Here is a 21,263-nt window from a genome sequence, read left to right on the forward strand (position 1 = left end):
TATATATATATATATATATATATATATATATATATATATATATATATATATTTAAGGCACAACTCTCCTAAACACGAGAGTGAAGTATACAAAATACTTCAAAAATTTGTATACTTCACTCTCGTGTTTAGGAGAGTTGTGCCTTAAGCATAGACACTGTGTCTTCCCATATTAACAGGGACTTGATGAAATAAACGTATAAATGACCCCTCACTTGCTCTAGTGCTCTTGGGAGGTGGTGATCTTTGGGGTATATAAATACTCCGAAATTACCATCTCTTTTAAGGGTCTGAGCAGGTGGTGGAGCGGGTTAAGGCGTACCTGTTATTCCAGTTGCTGGAAGGCTTCTGTGCTGGCTAGGGTTCGAGTCTCCTGGTGGGAAAGTGTTCTAAAGTTGTATATATATATATATATATATATATATATATATATATATATATATATATATATATATATATATATATATATATATATATATATATATATATATAACGGTTTGAACTTATGATCATGCAAGATTAACTTGAGATATATTTTTGTTTAAATTCCATGAAGAATTTTCATATTCCGCATTCGACACTCTGGAGAATTCATTCAATATTTTCACATTGAAGTCATGTGGGAGAGTCAGAACGTGTGCTTCGTTATATTGCCAGGGAACTGTTCGGATACAACAACAACAACAATTACTGTATTTGTCGGCGGAGAGGACGCATGTTTTTGCGCCACCAACCGAATATAAATTTGTATTTCCAAAAAATCATGTTTTTATACATGCACAAGAACACATGTTTTCCCTTACAAAACCCTCTTAAACATCTATGTGAATAAATTCATGTGCAGGCGATGAGTCACAATAACGTGGCTAAAGTATGATGACAAGATCACACACTAGAATGTGAAGGGACCACGACGTTTCGGTCCGTCCTGGACCATTTTCAAGTCGATTGAGAATGGTCCAGGACGTTCTCAATCTGTCCTGGAGAGGTGTGCTGAGCCTATATATTTCATCATCAATAAATTCATGATGAAATATACTAGAAAATTTATACAAAATGTCTGTAAATTTGAGGTGTATTATTCACCTGTCAATTTAGTATTTGCAACATTGCTACAACTGCTCTTAGTCCCCCCTTGTTGATCACTCCCATTACCCCTTTGACTCAAGGACTCTGGAGAATTACTTCCTTTACAAGCTCTCACGTTAGCAGAATTACCCCTTACAGTTCCTGTTCCTGCAAGGGAGAATTTAATCCATAATTCCTGAAACTGAAGCTTGTGAATCCCTGATCCGATCCCTACCGACCCTCCCTAAATCCTGGCTCGGTTGGTCAGTCGATCCTTACGCCAAAGGCAATTATTGAGAGGGATGGTTTCCCAATATGGGTTCATAATTAATACCGAGAGTGGAAATTATGAAAGCTATCATCTTCTTGATTACCTGCATTATACGGCCTACCACTACCCTCGGGCCAGAGGGAACCTTCCCTCCCCTCAGGGTGAGGACCTGCAGAAGGTGATAGCTTGGGGGGATGAGGTTGAGAAGGAGAAGAAGCATGTGGTGAGAGACGAATAACGGGAGGGTAGATAAGAAGGGAGGGGTTTACGGGCTATTCATGCCCATGCCACCTCTTGGGTGGCTTAATCTTCATCAATCAAGGAGGGAGGACAGTAGGAGGAAGAGAAGGGGTAAGAACGAAGAGAGACTAATTTGAGTTAATCTGCATAACAAATGGGGGGACCAGGTATAAACTAAGACTAACCTTCCTGCCTGCTTTGCCTCTGCACCGCTCACTCCTCGGTCCCAGCTGTCCACCTGTGTCTGTCTGTCTCCTCCACAACACATCTTCCCCCTCTAATATTGTCTTGAAGATTATATACTATGTCCTCTACCCCCCCTCTTAGAACTCGCCAGCTACCAGACGAAACCTAACTTCATCTACTGGAAGAAGCCTCTAACTTCATCTACTGGAAGAAGCCTCTAACTTCATCTACCGGAGGAAGCCTCAAACTTCATCTACTGGAAGAACCCCACTAACTTCATCTACCAGAGTCTGCCTCTAATTCCTTCTAGGACATGTTTCGCAATGAAGGACATTTTCTTCCTAACAGCGCCAGAACACCTTCGAAGACACTTCGGTGACACTTCGAAGACACTTCGAAGACACTTCGAAGACACTTCGAAGACACAGAGGGCATCTTCTTGAACACCTGCACTGTGTTCGGGGACTTGGAGGTGCTGTGATACACTAGACTCTGTTTAAAGCCCCTCTGGCGGCCCCTGAAGGATTGAGGACGGCGCGGGACAAGATTGATGTCGTTCTCAGCCGTTGGACGCGCGTGCACCTATCCTCTCTCTCCTTCCCTCCCTCCCTTTCCCTACCTCTCTCTCCATCCCTTTCCCTAACTGATCGTACCTTCATGCTGCCTCCTTCTCTCGTCTACTCTCCTCCATTCTTCTCTCTATCTTCACCCTTCCATCTTCCTTTCTTCCAATAATCTCCATCCTAGTCCTTCAAATTTTATCTCTTTCCCTCCCCTTCCCCCCTCCCTCTCATTCCTCTCTCTCCCTCACTTCTCCCTCTTTCTCTCCCCCCTCTCTCTCTCTCCCCCCCTCTCTCTCTCCCCCCCTCCCCCTCTCTCTCTCCCCCCTCCCCCCTCTCTCTCCCCCCCTCCCCCTCTCTCTCCCCCCTCCCCCCCTCTCTCTCCCCCCTCCCCCCTCTCTCTCCCCCTCCCTCTCTGTCTCCCCACTCCCCCCTCTCTCTCTCCCCCCTCCCCCCAACCGCAACACAAGCAGTATTACCGGATTTGATATCATCATGACGATTAAATAAGGCTGTGTGTGTGTGTGTGTGTGTGTGTGTGTGTGTGTGTGTGTGTGTGTGTGTGTGTGTGTGTGTACTCTGTCACCCATTATCCAGCATTCAAATTAAAGACCTCACATATCCCCGTAGACAGGTAGGTAAGGGAAATGCTATTAGGTAAGCACTCGCCTCCCTCTGGAGCTGTGACTAAGGAGCCGGGGGTGTCGGGTTAAGATTAATAGGTCACCTGTTGCTCATCTGTATGTGAGGGAAGCCCTGCTCCCGACTAAGTGTGAGGGGGTGAGTGTGAAGGGGTGAGGGTGAGGGGGTGAGTGTGAGGGGGTGAGTGTGAGGGGGTGAGTGTGAGGGGGGGGTGAGTGTGAAGGGGTGAGGGTGAGGGGGTGAGTGTGAGGGGGTGAGTGTGAGGGCGTGAGTGTGAGGGCGTGAGTGTGAGGGGGGTGAGTGTGAGGGGGGGGGATGAGTGTGAAGGGGTGAGGGTGAGGGGGTGAGTGTGAGGGGGTGAGTGTGAGGGCGTGAGTGTGAGGGGGGTGAGTGTGAGGGGGGGGTGAGTGTGAAGGGGTGAGTGTGAGGGGGGTGAGTGTGAGGGGGGTGAGTGTGAGGGGGTGAGTGTGAGGGGGTGAGTGTGAGGGGGTGAGTGTGAGGACGTGAGTGTGAGGGGGGTGAGTGTGAGGGGGGGTGAGTGTGAAGGGGTGAGGGTGAGGGGGTGAGTGTGAGGGCGTGAGTGTGAGGGGGTGAGTGTGAGGGGGAGTGAGTGTGAGGGGGTGAGTGTGAGGGGGTGAGTGTGAGGGGGTGAGTGTGAGGGGGTGAGTGTGAGGGTGGTGAGTGTGAGGGGGGTGAGTGTGAGGGGGTGAGTGTGAGGTGTGTGGCTGTGAGGTGGCAGGATAGAGCTGTACGTCTAAGGATGGAACTAGGGCCAGGGAAACCCAGCATCTGCACAATCTACATCTCTCAGACGCTACACCAGCATCGAACACAAGAAAAATACAACATTGTATACTCCCTACACATATACACAAATAGAAACTTTTAATAGATCAGTTACAAGGGAAGGAACTGATGTGGGATAACACCACATTTACTGCAATATTCATTTGGGAACGTCAGTGCTAACGGTATATAACACACACACACACACACACAAAAGAGAATTGACTGGGCACCATTCCATAACTATTCGCCCCTGCTCACCCACCAGTAATTTGGGAGCTGGGAATAAACCGATTGGCGGGTCGTGTTTCAGGGGGACACATTTGAGCTATAGGAAGGGAGATCTGTCAGCCTGCTAACAGGAGTTAGACAGCGTCTACTCCTGTGCCCACCTGTGTAAAGAGGAAACCCGAGACGCAGGCAGGTCTTATAATGTGTCATATTTACAGGAAACTAAGCTCCTGGGCCCCACAGTTGGTTCGGACACTAAGGGGCTTACCTGATAGGTCAGAACCTCTAGTCCTATCGTTAGTTAGGTTTGAGATCCTTATAAGAGATCCTTATCTCTTAAGGATTTGATTAGGAATGGTGTGTTCTGTCTAACTCTCATATAGATAACGCGTAGAACGCTCTGACGTTCCTAAATGGTAAAGACCGTCCGGGTGACTGGTAGAGAGCGCGAACACAGATCTGGTTGAGGTGACTGAAGGAGAGGGCACGGTGGTGTGGTTGAGAGGTGCTCAGCTCAAGTGTCGTGGTTCAACTTCCTAACAATTAACAAAGTGTAAACAGTTGCTGGATGTGATCAGGGGCGGGCGCCTCTCTCTCTTCCCCATCACCAAACGACTTCCCTCTTCACTTCCCTATAACCTCGTTTAACTGACCCAACACCTTACAAGACCACATTTTTTTTATTGTTGCCGCCAGAGGCGGCTAGTTTATTGTGCACCCCATACTCATCCTGTGAGCGGTAGCGCAAAAAGCATTACAGAGGGCACAAAAGGTCTTTGTCAGACCTCATCTTAGATTATTACATAAACAATTTCATCTATCCTTCACAAGCCACACGTCATCTTCTCCTGGCTTCCTCTCAACCCCTCCCTACGGTGGCCGGGAAAGTTATGGAGACCTGTAACAAATCGCGAATTTGCAAACATTGGCGGTTCAACTCATAAAGCGTTTTCGCAATGATTTGCGAACCTTTAATGAACGTTATTTGAGAATGCGATTGGTTGGTACACGCGGGCGCATGCGCTCTGGAGGGATTAGAGTCCAGCCTTCACTCATTCTACCTGCCTTAGATTGTCCAATCTTGTCATTCACACCTTCCTAACAGCCGTGACGTTGTTAAGCACATCCATGGATATTTGAATAGCCTTAGATCAGGGCTGTCAGGGGCGCCTGACAACTGAATGGACAGCACTTCGAATTCGTAATCCTGAGGTTCCGGGTTCGATCCCTGGTGGAGACAAATGGGCAAAATGTTTCTTTCGTCCTGATGCCCCTATTACCTAGCAGTAAATAGATACCTGGGAGTTAGACAGCTGCTACGGGCTGCTTTCTAGCGGGTGTGCGTAACAAAAAGGAGGCCTATTCGAGGACCGGGCCGCGGGGAAGCTAAGCCCCGAAATCATCTCAAGATAACCTCAAGATATAACCAAGATAGATGGCCTCTGAGTGATGGGGGCGTGCCTTGTGATCGCGGCACTGTAAGTAGACATCATCCTCCTTTAATAGACATCCTTAAATACCTTTATCTTGTTAATGACACGCCACCGACACACTTCTTAAAGCAGTATTTTCGATAACTGTAAATGCTTAAAAAAACTGTGTGAGGAACGATATACTACAACATAAAGGGGAAGAGTGTGGTAGGAGAAAAGCACACAGAAACTGTATTGGAGGGGATCTAAACATTCCCTCCAGTGCGTTATGTGTGGTTTCCTCCGAGGCTATGGGTCCCCCTTCTTCCAGCCAGAGGTGGTACTCCCTTCCCTATTTAATAAAACAAAAATACAACATAAACCAGACATATTAGATGTGGTCTGTGAAGTGGCCACTTGACTTTAACCCAGATATATGCAAAGTTACGAGGACTGAAGCAGAAGTCTAAAAGCCCTATATCAGTACAGACTGAAAGGGAGAACTTTCGTGCTTAAGAAAAGGAGAGAAACCTATGAGTAGACATGATCTTTAAGTCTGGTGCTAGATGCACACATTAACACTTGCAACATATACCAAATCTTCAACATGCTGTCCTGGCATGGAGGCCCCCCCCCCTGATGAGCACATAATGGAAATAACATATATATGTCAGAGAGGTACTGGACGTCATCACATTGGAGGAAATAATGAACAGGAGAGGACATGATGACAACGTATAAGATTCTAAGAGCAGTTGACGCAGACAAATAAGCAGCGTTCAGAGCGACGAACAACATAACGAGTGGGGTAAAGATGAATGACCCACAAAGACTGTGAGTAAGACGTTTTCGTAAGAGCTGAAGATGGAAAGAAGGAAAGACAGTTGTTTAAACGAACTCAAAATACTGTATTAAAAGAAAATCTGCTTGATAAAAATCAAGGGAATATGATGGACTGCATTTGTGTGTTTGAGCTCATCAACTGCGTACTGCCTCGTCGCTCAACTCAGCAGCAGATGATTCAACGCAGCACTGCCTGACAGGAAGCAGTAGATATCACTGCAGCAGTATCAGCATTTGCTGAACCAAGTGCGACTCGACTGAGACACCAAGAAGCAGACCATCTTGAGCAGTGGCGTTCCACACATTCACTCTCTCACTAGCTAGTTCGTGGCCAGTAGAAATATGTGTTCTAATAAAGAAGGAAAATGCTACAACGGTTTTGTACTGCATTTTTTTCCCACTGAAAAGACAGCTACAACCACATCAAACCATCAATACACCTCTCGACCAGCTGTCATCGTCGTCCTCGACGATCTGTCATCGTCGTCCTCGACGATCAGTTCGACGAACTATCTTGATTGTATACCTAACTAACTTCTATAGTGGCCTTAAACAAGCTTTGGGACGTCCAATAAATATTAAATGCATTCGGCAGCAAATAGTTCGAGAAAGAGGCTTTAGGACCTGGTTACTGCACCTATCTGAGTAGATCCCAGCAATCTTTCAACAATTGGTTTCTTGAAATCCGGGGAAAATATAAGTAACATCTCTTCTTTTAAATCGAGTTGGACAGATGCTATTGTCCCTAATACACACAGTAATTGGGCACTTAATATGCCTTTCCCAATTACGCACAGTAAAAACAATAGCTATTCTTAGTGCCTCAGTGAAATGGGCAAAAAATGAACTGATTAAATCAGCAGCATATGAGAGGTGAGTTGATGAGGGAGGGGGGAGGGGGTTGGTGAATGAGGGGAAGGAGGGTGATGGTGAGTCAGGGATGTAGATAGTAGGAGAATGAGAGATGGGGAAGTGAAGGATGGAGAGAGTGAGGGAGATGGAGGAGGTTGGTGAGTGAGGGGATGGAGGGTGATGGTGAGTCAGGGATGTAGATAGTAGGAGAATGAGAGATGGGGAAGTGAAGGATGGAGAGAGTGAGGGAGATGGAGGAGGTTGGTGAGTGAGGGGATGGAGGGTGATGGTGAGTCAGGGATGTAGATAGTAGGAGAATGAGAGATGGGGAAGTGAAGGATGGAGAGAGTGAGGGAGATGGGGAAGTGAAGGATGGAGAGAGTGAGGGAGATGGGGAAGTGAAGGATGGAGAGAGTGAGGGAGATGGAGGAGGTTGGTGAGTGAAGAATATTTGCCTTTAATTATGGCTTTGAAGATTTCTCAATAAGAGAAAACAAGCCGTTGAAAGGTATTTTTACCTAGTTGTGCTTCCGGCTGTGTGCGTGTGTGTGTGTGTGTGTGTGTGTGTGTGTGTGTGTGTGTGTGTGTGTGTGTGTGTGTGAGTGTGTGTGTGAGTGTTTGTGTGTGTGTGTGTGTGTGTGTGTGTGTGTGTGAGTGTTTGTGTGTGTGTGTGTGTGTGTGTGTGTGTGTGTGTGTGTGTGTGTGTGTGTGTGTGTGAGTGTTTGTGTGTGTGTGTGTGTGTGTGTGTGTGTGTGTGTGTGAGTGTGTGTGTGAGTGTTTGTGTGTGTGTGTGTGTGTGTGTGTGTGTGTGTGTGTGAGTGTGTGTGTGAGTGTGTGTGTGAGTGTTTGTGTGTGTGTGTGTGTGTGTGTGTGTGTGTGTGTGTGTGTGTGAGTGTTTGTGTGTGTGTGTGTGTGTGTGTGTGTGTGTGTGTGTGTGTGTGTGTGTGTGAGTGTTTGTGTGTGTGTGTGTGTGTGTGTGTGTGTGTGTGTGTGAGTGTGTGTGTGAGTGTTTGTGTGTGTGTGTGTGTGTGTGTGTGTGTGTGTGTGTGAGTGTGTGTGTGAGTGTTTGTGTGTGAGTGTGTGTGTGAGTGTTTGTGTGTTTGTGTGTGTGTGTGTGCACGCAGGCAAAGAGAGAGAGAGAGAGAGAGAGAGGGGATATGCAGGAGGGGGGAGGGAGGGGGGGGGGAGAGATAAGAACATCGTACCACCAGAAAAACAAATAAAATCCAAAGTGAACAGATGAATAAAGCCACAGTCAGGCAAAAACCACTCTTCCCCTCCCCCCCTCCACCAACTGTAAATTCCCCCCCCCCCCCACCCACTATAAATTTTTCCCCATCCCCCAGTTCCTTCCCCCCACCCCAATTGGTCCTTCCCTATTTGTTTATACACAAAATATATAATCTCAATCACTTGGGCTGGACGGTAGAGCGACGCTTCATGCAGGTCGGCGTTCAATCCCCGACCGTCCAAATGGTTGAGCACCATTCCTTTCCCTCCCCGTCCCATCCCAAATCCTTATCCTGACCCCTTCCAAGTGCTATATACTCGTAATGGCTTGGCGCTTTCCCCCCTCCCAGCGTCATTAAACCAAACCTACTTAACATCAAATAATATCCCCTAAAAAATACCCCTTAGCTAAAACAGACGAATTTCCTCATTCCCGGCAATTTTTCACCTGCTCAACAAACACATAAATCTCTCTCTCCTGTCACCACCATCCTAGCCCCTCCCCCCCCCCCCATCCTCCCTATCCAACCCACCCATCAAAAAAAAGAGTAAATCGGGGATTTAAATAATCACTAATGCGAATTTAAAATATCGCGAATTGAGAATACACTATAAAAATATTTTTTTCCCCCTGGACTCCATTGATTAGGATAAGATTTGTTAGCGCTGGATTAAGTAAAAGAATTTTTTGAGTACGTATATTTCCTGAGGCGTTGAGGGGTTCTCAACGCCAAAGGAGCAATGCTCCTCTCCTCGCCAAAGGAACAGTGCTCCTCTCAACGCCGACATTTTACAGAGTATTATAATTAAAATATAAATGGCAGAATCGTGGATTCGTGCAGCACGAAATATGTTTACAATGAGGGAAACTCAAACACATTTACACATGCACCCGCACTTGAATATATGCGTGCAGGAATATACCTCTTAACACTGCGGTGAACTGCGGTGAAGAACTGGGGGAACTGGACCTCACCCCCACCCCTAGAAGGAAGCAGGAACAAGAGAGACATGATGAGAACGTATACAATGTTTAGAGGGAAGCGACAAGAGAACTAGGGTTCAGGAGAATCGTCAGAACTTGTAGCCAAGGTTGGAGACGAAACACAAATGAGGTATTGAGATATTTGGAAGACTTTCAACGACATAGTTGCAAATAAAATGGAAGCGGTGTGTGTGTGTGTGAGCGCATGCACACACACACACACACACACACACACACACACATTTAGAAACCTGTGTAAGGAATCTTTCAGAACATTATATACCACATATGTCAGACCAATCCTGGAGTATGCGGCTCCAGCATGGAGTCCATATCTAGTCAAGCATAAGACTAAGCTGGAAAAGGTTCAAAGGTTTGCCACCAGACTAGTACCCGAACTGAGAGGTATGAGCTACGAGGAGAGACTACGGGAATTAAACCTCACTTCGTTGGAAGAAAGAAGAGTTAAGGGGGGACATGATCACCACATTCAAGAATCTCAAGAGAATCGACAGGGTAGATAAAGACAGGCTATTTAACACAAGGGGCACACGCACTAGGGGACACAGGTGGAAACTGAGTGCCCAAATGAGCCACAGAGATATTAGAAAGAACTTTTTTAGTGTCAGAGTGGTTGACAAATGGAATGCATTAGGAAGTGATGAGGTGGAGGCTGACTCCATACACAGTTTCAAGTGTAGATATGATAGAGCCCAATAGGCTCAGGAACCTGTACACCTGTTGATTGACGGTTGAGAGGCGGGACCAAAGAGCCACAGCTCAACCCCCGCAAGTACAACTAGGTGAGTACACACACACACACATACACACACACACACACACACACACACACACACACACACACACACACACACACACACACACACACACACACACACACAGTCATATGAGAAACCAGGTCACAGTGATTACCACATTATGTACCCAAAAAAAAGAGAGATTGAGACTTGACAGAAAAAGACAGAGAGATATGTGAGGCTTTGAACATAATGTTTCAGGAATGATGGTACTGTGTCAACTTCTGTTTGAAGAGAGGAATACGCGAGACAGATGATAAGGATTATGGAGGAAAATAGTGGGGAGAGGAAGAGAATTGATAGGGTGTGAGATAGAGAGAAAAGAGAGAGCAGGAGGTGGAGAGAAAGCAAGAGGCGAGGTCTGGGAGTGGGAGAGAGAGAGAGAGAGAGAGAGAGAGAGAGAGAGGTGAGGAGCGAGGGGCTAAAATGGATGGACGAAAGATGGTAAAGCAGAAGAAACTGACATTAAGGAAGAGGAATAGGGAGGGAGGGAAGACACATGTAATAAAGAAAATGAGTATCACAGTATTTTGGAACAAGACGACGAAGCAGGAACAAGGGACTAGGGAGAAACGAAAGAGAGGGAGAGGATGGAAGAAGCGAAGTTGGGAAGGACAGAGAAGAAGGAAGGAGAGGGAGAAGCTTTAAAGAGAGAGAGGACTTGGTTCGAAGACGGAAGGAAATAACTTGGGATGGGACGGGGGAAAGGAATGGTGCCTAACCACTTGGACGGTCGGGGATTGAGCGCCAACCTGCGTGAAGCGAGACCGTCGCTCTACCGTCCAGTCCAAGCGGTTAGAAATAACTTGGCTATTATTGAACACATTTAAATGCAAATATATTCACAATGCAAACATATCAATCTTGTTTTTTATATATAAAACAAAGATTCAAATATCAGAGAGCTAGTATGTTTCTCGTCTAAGATGGCTACATGCAGGAGTTTACTTCATCTTAGATGACGTCTCGGCTGGAAACGGTATATCACGCCTGTAGTCACATGGCCAGTAGCTGCCTGTATAGGGGAGTTGGTTGAACTATGTCGGACAGAACTGGAGACGCGTTATGGAATGAACTTTGGAATGCGACGGATTCAACATTGAGAAGCGCAGGAGTTAAACACTGGGACGCGAGAAGTAAGTATTGTGGGCGACATTGTACAGTTTTGTCCTTTGTCCTTTGTTAGGAGGCCTGGTCGACGACCGGGCCGCGGGGACACTAAGCCCCGGAAGCACCTCAAGGTAGCCTCAAGGTAGCCTTCACGCATACCCCCGTGACGTTGGTTCGATTCCCTATGCTCCTCCCGTGTGTGCTTATCCTGTATGTGTTCTCCTTACCTTGAGGTGCTTCCGGGGCTTAGCGTCCCAGCGGCCCAGTCGTCGACCAGACCTCCTGGTTGCCGGACTGATCAACCAGGCTGTTAGACGCGGCTGCTCGCAGCCTGACGTACGAGTCACAGCCTGGTTGATCAGGTATCCTTTGGAGGTGCTTATCCAGTTCTCTCTTGAACACTGTGAGGGGTCGGCCAGTTATGCCCCTTATGTGTAGTGGAAGCGTGTTGAACAGTGTCGGGCCTCTGATGTTGATAGAGTTCTCTCTCAGAGTACCTGTTGCACCTCTGCTTTTCAACGGGGGTATTCTGCACATCCTGCCATGTCTCCAGTTGATACAGTGGTGTAATTTCCATCTACCGGGTCGTTTTCTCTCTCCGTGTCTGAAATCTCTCTCATCACCAGCATCCTGTGTGCTTATCTTATCTTCATCTCCTTGCATTTGTTAAGTGTGTGTGTGTACTCACCTAATTGTACTCACCTAATTGTGCTTGCGGGGGTTGAGCTTTGGCTCTTTGGTCCCGCCTCTCAACTGTCAATCAATTGGTGTACAGATTCCTGAGCCTACTGGGCTCTATCATATCTACATTTAAAACTGTGTATGGAGTCAGCCTCCACCACATCACTGCCTAATGCATTCCATCCGTTAACTACTCTGACACTGAAAAAGTTCCTTCTAACGTCCCTGTGGCTCATGTGGGTACTCAGTTTCCACCTGTGTCCCCTTGTTCGTGTCCCACCAGTGTTGAATAGTTTATCCTTGTTTACCCGGTCGATTCCCCTGAGGATTTTGTAGGTTGTGATCATGTCTCCCCTTACTCTTCTGTCTTCCAGTGTCGTAAGGTGCATTTCCCGCAGCCTTTCCTCGTAACTCATGCCTCTTAGTTCTGGGACTAGTCTAGTAGCATACCTTTGGACTTTAGCTTCGTCTTGTGCTTGACAAGGTACGGGCTCCATGCTGGTGCCGCATACTCCTGGATTGGTCTTATATATGTTGTGTACAAGATTCTGAATGATTCCTTACACATGGTAAGAGGTTCACACACAGGAATGGTTCCTGTGTGTGTGTGTGTGTGTGTGTGTGTGTGTGTGTGTGTGTGTGTGTGTGTGTGTGTGTGTGTGCGCGCGCGCGTGTGTGTGGGTGTGTGTGTGTGTGTGCGTGTGTGTGTGTGTGTGTGTGCGTGTGTGTGTGTGTGTGCGCGCGTGTGCGTGCGTTTCCACCAATCGGATAAGACTAAATCCTGCAACGTATTATCCAACTGTCCAGTGAGCATCAGCTGAGATAAACTGAAATTCGTCAACGCCCAGCCGGGCCGGCCCGCACCTCCATCCCAGCTAAAGAAGAGATCTCTCTCGCAGGAGGGCTGGAAGGCCTGTTAAAAGAACATAACACACAAGGGATTTAACTGTGAATCCAAGGGGTATATTCCCCCCCCCTGGCTGTGTTGGTAGTGGGATTGGAGGTCCTCATCTGGGACTTGGGGTCAAGATTTGTACTGTAGCATGTTTTTAAGATGCGTCGGGATGATGAAGCTACACAGATGGAGTGAAAGGCTGTGGAGGAGGAGGCTGTGAAGGGGGGTGCTGTGAAGGGGAGAGGCTGTGAAGGGGAGAGTCTATGAAGGGGAGAGGCTATGAAGGGGAGAGGCTGTGAAGGGGAGAGTCTATGAAGGGGAGAGTCTATGAAGGGGAGAGGCTATGAAGGGGAGAGGCTGTGAAGGGGAGAGTCTATGAAGGGGAGAGGCCATGAAGGGGAGAGGCTGTGAAGGGGGAAGCTGCGAAGGGGAAGCTGTGAAGGGGAGAGGCTGTGAAGGGGAGAGTCTATGAAGGGGAGAGGCTATGAAGGGGAGAGGCTGTGAAGGGGAGAGGCTGTGAAGGGGAGAGTCTATGAAGGGGAGAGTCTATGAAGGGGAGAGGCTGTGAAGGGGGAAGCTGTGAAGGGGAGAGACAGTGAAGGGGAGAGTCTATGAAGGGGAGAGGCTGTGAAGGGGAGAGGCTGTGAAGATGAGAGGCCATGGAAGCTGTTTTGATGGCTCTCTCCTATGATGCCCTTCAGGAAGCGTTGATTAAATCCAGCATTAAAGTGCCCTGAATACCGAAGTGTCGCACCAATATCCAACTGGGTGATTTACCACCATGGACGGCTCCACCCTCTGTGCAGCCTCCATGATGGGAGATAAATCTCTAGGTGTCCCCTCTGCTCACCCCTCACTCGGAACTCATTACGGTGAACTAATACACATATATTACGCTGTTTTCTCTCCCGTTAAACAATGGCTGAAGAGGTGGCTGTTTTGAGACTTTGGTTTAAATACCATTGTGAGTTGACCAGACCACACACTAGAAATTGAAGGGACGACGACGTTTCGTCGACTTGAGAATGGTCCAGGACGGACCGAAACGTCGTCATCCCTTCAATTTCTAGTGTGTGGTCTGGTCAACATACTTCAGCCACGTTATTGTGACTCATCGCCTGCATACCATTGTGAGGTTGGTATGACGTGATTGTGAGTGATTGTACACACGGGACAGGTGTAGGTACAGACCCCAAGTACAGCAAAGTACTTGGTACAGGTACAGGATAGTTGAGTAGCTATACGGTGATGCGAGTGTATGATACAGGTATACATTACAAGTGGAGTTACACGCTTCAAATATACGCTACAAATACACACTACAAATACACACTACAAATACACACTATAAATACACGCTCCTCTATATATCATGTAAATTGGTTGTCAGAATCTTCTTTAGAATTTCTTTTTTAGGAAGACACAAGAGAAAATGTCATTTATTCGAACATTTTCCACGGTTTACGGGTCGTCCGGTACATGTATAGAGAGACATTTAGACGATATGGTTTCTAGAGTAGATAAGTTGGAGGCTTCTTGGCTGGTTGGTAGCCAGTGTATATGTTATCTTGCCATTGTCTTGGGTGATAATAGACGGCCTTTTGAGTATATGCTCCAGGGAGTAGATGCTCCAGGGAGTAGATGCTCCAAGGAGTAGATGCTCCAGGGAGTAGATGCTCCAGGGAGTAGATGCTCCAAGGAGTAGATGCTCCAAGGAGTAGATGCTCCAAGGAGTAGATGCTCCAGGGAGTAGATGCTCCAAGGAGTAGATGCTCCAGGGAGTAGATGCTCCAGGGAGTAGATGCTCCAAGGAGCAGATGCTCCAAGGACTAGATGCTCCAGGGAGTAGATGCTCCAGGGAGTAGATGCTCCAGGGAGTAGATATGCTCCAAGGAGTAGATGCTCTGTCTTGAAATTTCTGTAAAATAATACAGAAATTCAAAATTCAACTTCAGTTTGAATTTTGAATCTAAAATCCTCACATACAGTCACAGAGCTTTGCCAGAACCTAAGAGATTAAAGGACAATCTAAACCAGTTGATTTGAGGTCAAGAGGCGGGACCCTGGAGTTGGCACACGACCCCCCCCCCCCCCGCAATACCAGCAAGATGACTGACTGCGTGACGTAAAAATACAACGCAGCCAATATCGCTAATTCCGCCCTCAAGTTCTGAAGTGTTAAATAAGAAGAACCTAAGCCGGAAAACAGCGCTCAAGATGTTGTTTCAGAATTTAATGGAGGCGGTCGGACCATTCAAAACAATTATTTTTAAGTGAGAGAGGTCGAGGAGAGGGGGGTAGGGGGGGTAGGGGAAGGGATAGGGGGGTGGGGGGTGTATAGAACTGGTCGATGAATTGGTTTGTGGGGGAGCGGGGAGGGGGGGGGGGGGGTGGGTTAGGAGGACTCTAATGGGCGAAGGAGGAGGTGGTTGTTAAGGAGGTGATGGTCGTTAAGGAGGTGGTCTGAGGCTGGGAAGGAGTGAGAGATGGTTGAGACAGAGGGTTCATGGGGGGTTGGTCCCATCCATTGAGGGAAGTGAAGGCTTGGAGAAAGACAAGGAGTAGGAGGTAGTGAAGTTGCTGATATTCCCAGCAATTCCTAGTGAATTGCTCTGGGAATACCTAAACTACGGGCTCACCATAGCCCGTGCTACATGGAACTTTTTGTTCCAGGTAGCGAATCTTAAACAACAACAAATTTGGGAATATTGGATGCTGTGATCTAGGATGCTGACTTTTAAATCGGTCATAAAATATATCCTCGCGAATTTAAATTCGAAATTTTCCAGCTGAAGAATGCGGCAAAATGAATCAATGTTTATTTTTGTTTCAATCATGTAATATGATAACCGAATATTTCACACATAAACACACACACACACGACCCGTTTCGCACGTGGAAACAAACAAACAAACACATATACCCCATTCATTTAGAAAGGCTTCATAAAGCCTTTGCCTTTGTTAATCTGGACTTGTAATTAGCTGCAATTCAAATGCTGAAAAAAAGTATATCACAATTTGGGAAAAATGAATAAAATGTTAATATATATGACTGCACTTTTTTAGGGGAAGGGGGACTCGAAATATAATATAATGGAAAAAATAGCTTGTTTGTGGGTATTTCCTTGGTTATAAAATACATTTTTATTTTATTTCGTTTTTTTTGTGGAAATTTAGAACGATAAATAAAATAATAATAAAAAAATATGTAAAAATACATTGATTTAGGCACTTTCAGAATTCCTAAAATTTTAGAACACAGTAACTTTATACACACAGAAATCACAGTAACAAATGACTAAGGCGCATCTGGGAACATCCCGTGCGAAGGTTCGAACCCTCATCACGGCCCTTGTGGATTTGTTCATAGTAGCTTTATGTTCAATTCTACACTAAGTGACCCTAGGTGGTTTTGGCTTTGATCGCCCAGTCCACCTTGCTAGTATAAACCACTGGCTGACTCAGCAACCACTGGCTGACTCAGCAACCACTGGCTGACTCAGCAACCACTGGCTGACTCAGCAACCACTGGCTGACTCAGCAACCACTGGCTGACTCTGCAACCACTTGCTGACTCAGCAACCACTGGCTGACTCATCAATCACTGGCTGACTCATCAATCACTGGCTGACTCAGCAATCACTGGCTGACTCAGCAACCACTGGCTGACTCATCAACCACTGGCTGACTCATCAACTACTGGCTGACTCATCAACCACTGAATAAGAGTTGTATAAACAGGTGTCAGATTAAAAATGTCTTACGTGAGAGAACAGACATAAAATTAACGTTCTGATAACGCAAGAATTACCTGGGCTGAAATATAAGTAACAGACTCGTTGCTGCAGCTTGAAATTATTATATTGTTTGTCGAACTAATGAAGGGATTAGCCAGACATTAGCTAACAGCTTTCAACTTGAAAAAGATTTCAAAGTCTTTCAGGAATACAGAACCCAAATACAGCAGGCTGGTCCTCGACCACTCCCTGTACTAGGGAGAGGTCGAGGGCCAGCGCTGTAAACGTTCTGAAACCTTGTGATTACGGTACGGGATTAGTTAGGATTATTTTAATGTTGAGGTTTTGTTCAGCTAAAGTTTTATTATTTCCTTCCGCACACTTGCGTCTTTCTCTCTCTCTCTCTCTCTCTCTCTCTCTCTCTCTCTCTCTCTCTCTCTCTCTCTCTCTCTCTCTCTCTCTCTCTCTCTCTCTCTCTCTCTCGCTCTCTCTCTCTCTCTCTCTCTCTCTCTCTCTCTCTCGCTCTCTCTCTCTCTCTCTCTCTCTCTCTCTCTCTCTCTCTCTCTCTCTCTCTCTCTCTCTCTCTCTCTCTCTCTCTCTCTCTCTCTCTCTCTCACTCACAGCCTCTCCCTCATAACCGGCATTGTCCAGATGCCGGATGCCACAAGGCTCGGCTGAGGGGAATATTTTAAGGTGTGTCGGGCAGCTCACAGTCTGTCCTATTGACTCCTCTTGTATATAGTGTGAGTGAATGCCTCCTCTGACAGTGTATAAATTAATGGATCGTATTGTTATGTGCAAAACTGCACTTGATATGTTGTTATAATGCTTCGCTCTCTCCCTGGTGCGATTTGTAAAACATTATGTACTGATCTCATCAAAATTAACAAAAAACTCAATTACTTAGTATAGTTTGCTCTCACTAAGACGATGGCATTTTTGCGACGTCTTGGAAGCTTCAACGACACATCTCAGTATTCTGAAGCTCTCACCCACTCTCATCTGGTCTTCCATTAACCAGAATTTAAGTAATATAGAATTTCAACGAAATTTAACAATTATTAAGGGTAGCTGAATTTGAAAATATATTTTTGATCTAGATTATTTTACTCTTTTTAGATGTTTTAACTGCTAGACAATCCGATTGGCAACACAGGTGATTAGTCCGATTGGGACCTGTGGAGTAAATAGTCCCAATCATAATTTACGGTCCTAGTACAAACCACGCCCACAGTCTAAGCATGAACCACGCCCACAGTCCAAGCATGAACCACGCCCACAGTCTAAGCATGAACCACGCCCACAGTCTAAGCATAAACCACGCCCACAGTCTAAGCATGAACCACGCCCACAGTCTAAGCATAAACCACGCCCACAGTCTAAGCATGAACCACGCCCACAGTCCAAGCATGAACCACGCCCACAGTCTAAGCATGAACCACGCCCACAGTCTAAGCATGAACCACGCCCACAGTCCAAGCATGAACCACGCCCACAGTCCCAGCATGAACCACGCCCATAGTCTAAGCATGAACCACGCCCACAGTCCAAGCATGAACCACGCCCACAGTCTAAGCATAAACCACGCCCACAGTCTAAGCATGAACCACGCCCACAGTCTAAGCATGAACCACGCCCACAGTCCAAGCATGAACCACGCCCACAGTCTAAGCATGAACGACGCCCACAGTCCAAGCATAAACCACGCCCACAGTCTAAGCATGAACCACGCCCACAGTCTAAGCATAAACCACGCCCACAGTCTAAGCATGAACCACGCCCACAGTCCAAGCATGAACCACGCCCACAGTCTAAGCATGAACCACGCCCACAGTCCCAGCATAAACCACGCCCACAGTCTAAGCATGAACCACGCCCACAGTCCAAGCATGAACCACGCCCACAGTCTAAGCATGAACCACGCCCACAGTCCAAGCGTAAACCACGCCCACAGTCTAAGCATGAACCACGCCCACAGTCCAAGCATGAACCACGCCCACAGTCTAAGCATAAACCACGCCCACAGTCTAAGCATGAACCACGCCCACAGTCCAAGCATGAACCACGCCCACAGTCCAAGCATGAACCACGCCCACAGTCCAAGCATGAACCACGCCCACAGTCCAGGCATAAACCACGCCCACAGTCTAAGCATGAACCACGCCCACAGTCTAAGCATGAACCACGCCCACAGTCTAAGCATAAACCACGCCCACAGTCCCAGCATAAACCACGCCCACAGTCCAAGCATGAACCACCCCCACAGTGAACAAATCCACAAGGGCAGTTACGAGGATTCGAACCTGCGTCTGGGAGCATCTAGCATAAACCAACGCCCGCGGTCCTAGCTCAAAACACGCCCACAGTCCTAGCACTTCCGGAACTAGACGAGGGGGAACTAAGGGAAATCTAAATTACAGTTGAATAATTTCCGTTTCTCTGTCTATCCGTTATTCCTAGCGTGATCTGGCCGGCAATTATCACGGAGTGGAATTATCGCGATAATTTACACCGGATGGCTGGGAGTTAATTAAAGCCAGGAGGCAAGAGATGTCGCTCCTGTGTAAATTTGAGAAGGTTAAATTGCCATTCTTAATTGGTCTCATTTAAATAGGATTTAATTTGTAACAATCTCCTTTTTTTTAAGTTTTTCATAGGATTATTTGACTCTTTAATGGTGAGTTAATTCCCAATAATCTATGATGTAATTTAATATCAGTTCGTTCAGGGAATTTGTTAAGGATTTTTGTATTTTCTGGTTAATATAATTTTTACAAAAATTTTACCGTAACTTTTTTTTTCTGGTAAAATATCATTTTCCAATATTTTTCAGGGAGGAATATTTGGCTTGGAGTCATGGCTGTAATTTTGGAGTCAATTTCCTGTATCAGATATGGTTCTCGAACACGTTCCTGATCTACAGGTGATCCTCCCTGTTAATAGTTCTCCCTTAACTGTTTACCTTTCTGTTCTTTGGTACCTGTTTTCATCGTTAACTGTGTGTTCTCTGTTAATTGTGTTCTCCGTTAACTGTGTTCTCCGTTAACTGTGTTCTCCGTTAACTGTGTTCTCCGTTAACAGTGTTCTCCGTTAACTGTATTCTCCGTTAACTGTGTTCATCGTTAACTGCATTCTCCGTTAACTGCATTCTCCGTTAACTGTGTTCTCCGTTAACTGCATTCTCCGTTAACTGTGTTCATCGTTAACTGCATTCTCTGTTAACTGCATTCTCCGTTAACTGTGTTCTCCGTTAACTGTGTTCTCCGTTAACTGTATTCTCCGTTAACTGTGTTCTCCGTTAACTGTGTTCTCCATTAACCGTGTTCTCCGTTAACTGCATTCTCCGTTAACCGTGTTCTCCGTTAACTGTGTTCTCCGTTAACTGTATTCTCCTCTTAACTATTTCCGCAAAGAATGTTCACTGTAACTTGTCATATTCCGGGTAGCTACACAATTCCTATGTCAGGTCCTGTTTCACCGTCTCGTTAATTAACTGCCTCACTAATTATGTGGCAAGTTGTCTGTATCCTCCTGCGACTGGCCGGGCGCTAACTGTTTCGTTAACTGTTAACTCCAAGCGTTAACTGTCTCCTGGTTTAACTGTAATCGGCTGTAGCACGATTCAGCCTCTCCATTGCAGATATATTCTGAATATTATTCAGTAGTATAGTTTATGCATATATTATCAGAGGTTTTGGAAATTTAGATTTATATAATTGTTAATTCATTTATATATATATATATATATATATATATATATATATATATATATATATATATATATATATATATATATATATATATATATATATTATTGGTTTCCTCGTTCGCAAGATTCACTTCCTCCAATTCATCTCAAGTGGTTCGTTTTGTTCTCCATCGTTTCTTCGTTTATATTTCATTTTAGTTATTAAGTCTGAAATTCCTTGTTATCCGTCAGTATCATTTTCCCTTCGCCTTCTTTCTTGACTTCTCCTCCTTTACCCATTTCTTCTCCTCCGCCTGCATCTTCCCTAACTCTGGCTGTATCCTCTTCCTCCACCTCTTTCTTCTCCTTCATCTCCTGTTCCTTGCTCCTCATCTTCTCCACTCCATCCATCACTCCACCCTATTCCACCACCTCACCCCCTCTCTCTCTCCACATCTCCCCTACCCTGGCAATTTTTCCCCCTCTATCATTGCCCTCTTCCCAAACCTATCCCACACATCTCTCCCGCTAACCTCTGCCGCTTGCCTCTCCCACTTCTCTATCCCACACACCAAACACTTCCCCCTTTTCCGTTTGCATTAGTGCCCTAGTCGTCTTCTTCCCCTCTCCCTCCCTCCCTCCCCTTTACATCAAGCCAGTGGACCCTCTCTTACCCCTCTCTCATAAATCCTCAACGTTATTCTTTCCTTGTCCAACTAATCTGTATGGATCATCACTCATCTTGTGGAGGAACACCTCCCTCACCACCCCTTCTGATATCACAAATATTTTCTCTCTTAGCTCAATAAATTATCCAAGAAACTTGGAAGAGGATAATGAAGGATAATAAAAGAGAAAGGAAAGGAGAAAATATGGGAGAGAGAGGGAGAGAGAGAGTCTTTATAGTAACCAAATTTCCTAGGAATATAATTATTTCACTATTGACTAATTGCATTTCTGGAATTTAATTATCATTTAATCAGCATCCAAGCAAATGCGTTCAATTCTGTAATCAATGTCTGTGAT

General features: G+C 46.0%; 1 protein-coding gene across 1 annotated transcript; it reads left to right on the forward strand.

The window, feature by feature from the left end:
* Positions 1-17,790: 17,790 nt before the first annotated feature.
* Positions 17,791-18,897, forward strand: LOC138373326 (A-kinase anchor protein 5-like). The gene has a single exon (XM_069339518.1). The coding sequence runs from the start codon at positions 17,791-17,793 to the stop codon at positions 18,895-18,897; it is 1,107 nt and encodes a 368-aa protein (XP_069195619.1).
* Positions 18,898-21,263: the final 2,366 nt, after the last annotated feature.

The sequence above is a fragment of the Procambarus clarkii genome, chromosome 42, assembly GCF_040958095.1.
Source record: "Procambarus clarkii isolate CNS0578487 chromosome 42, FALCON_Pclarkii_2.0, whole genome shotgun sequence".
Lineage (NCBI taxonomy): Eukaryota > Metazoa > Arthropoda > Malacostraca > Decapoda > Cambaridae > Procambarus > Procambarus clarkii.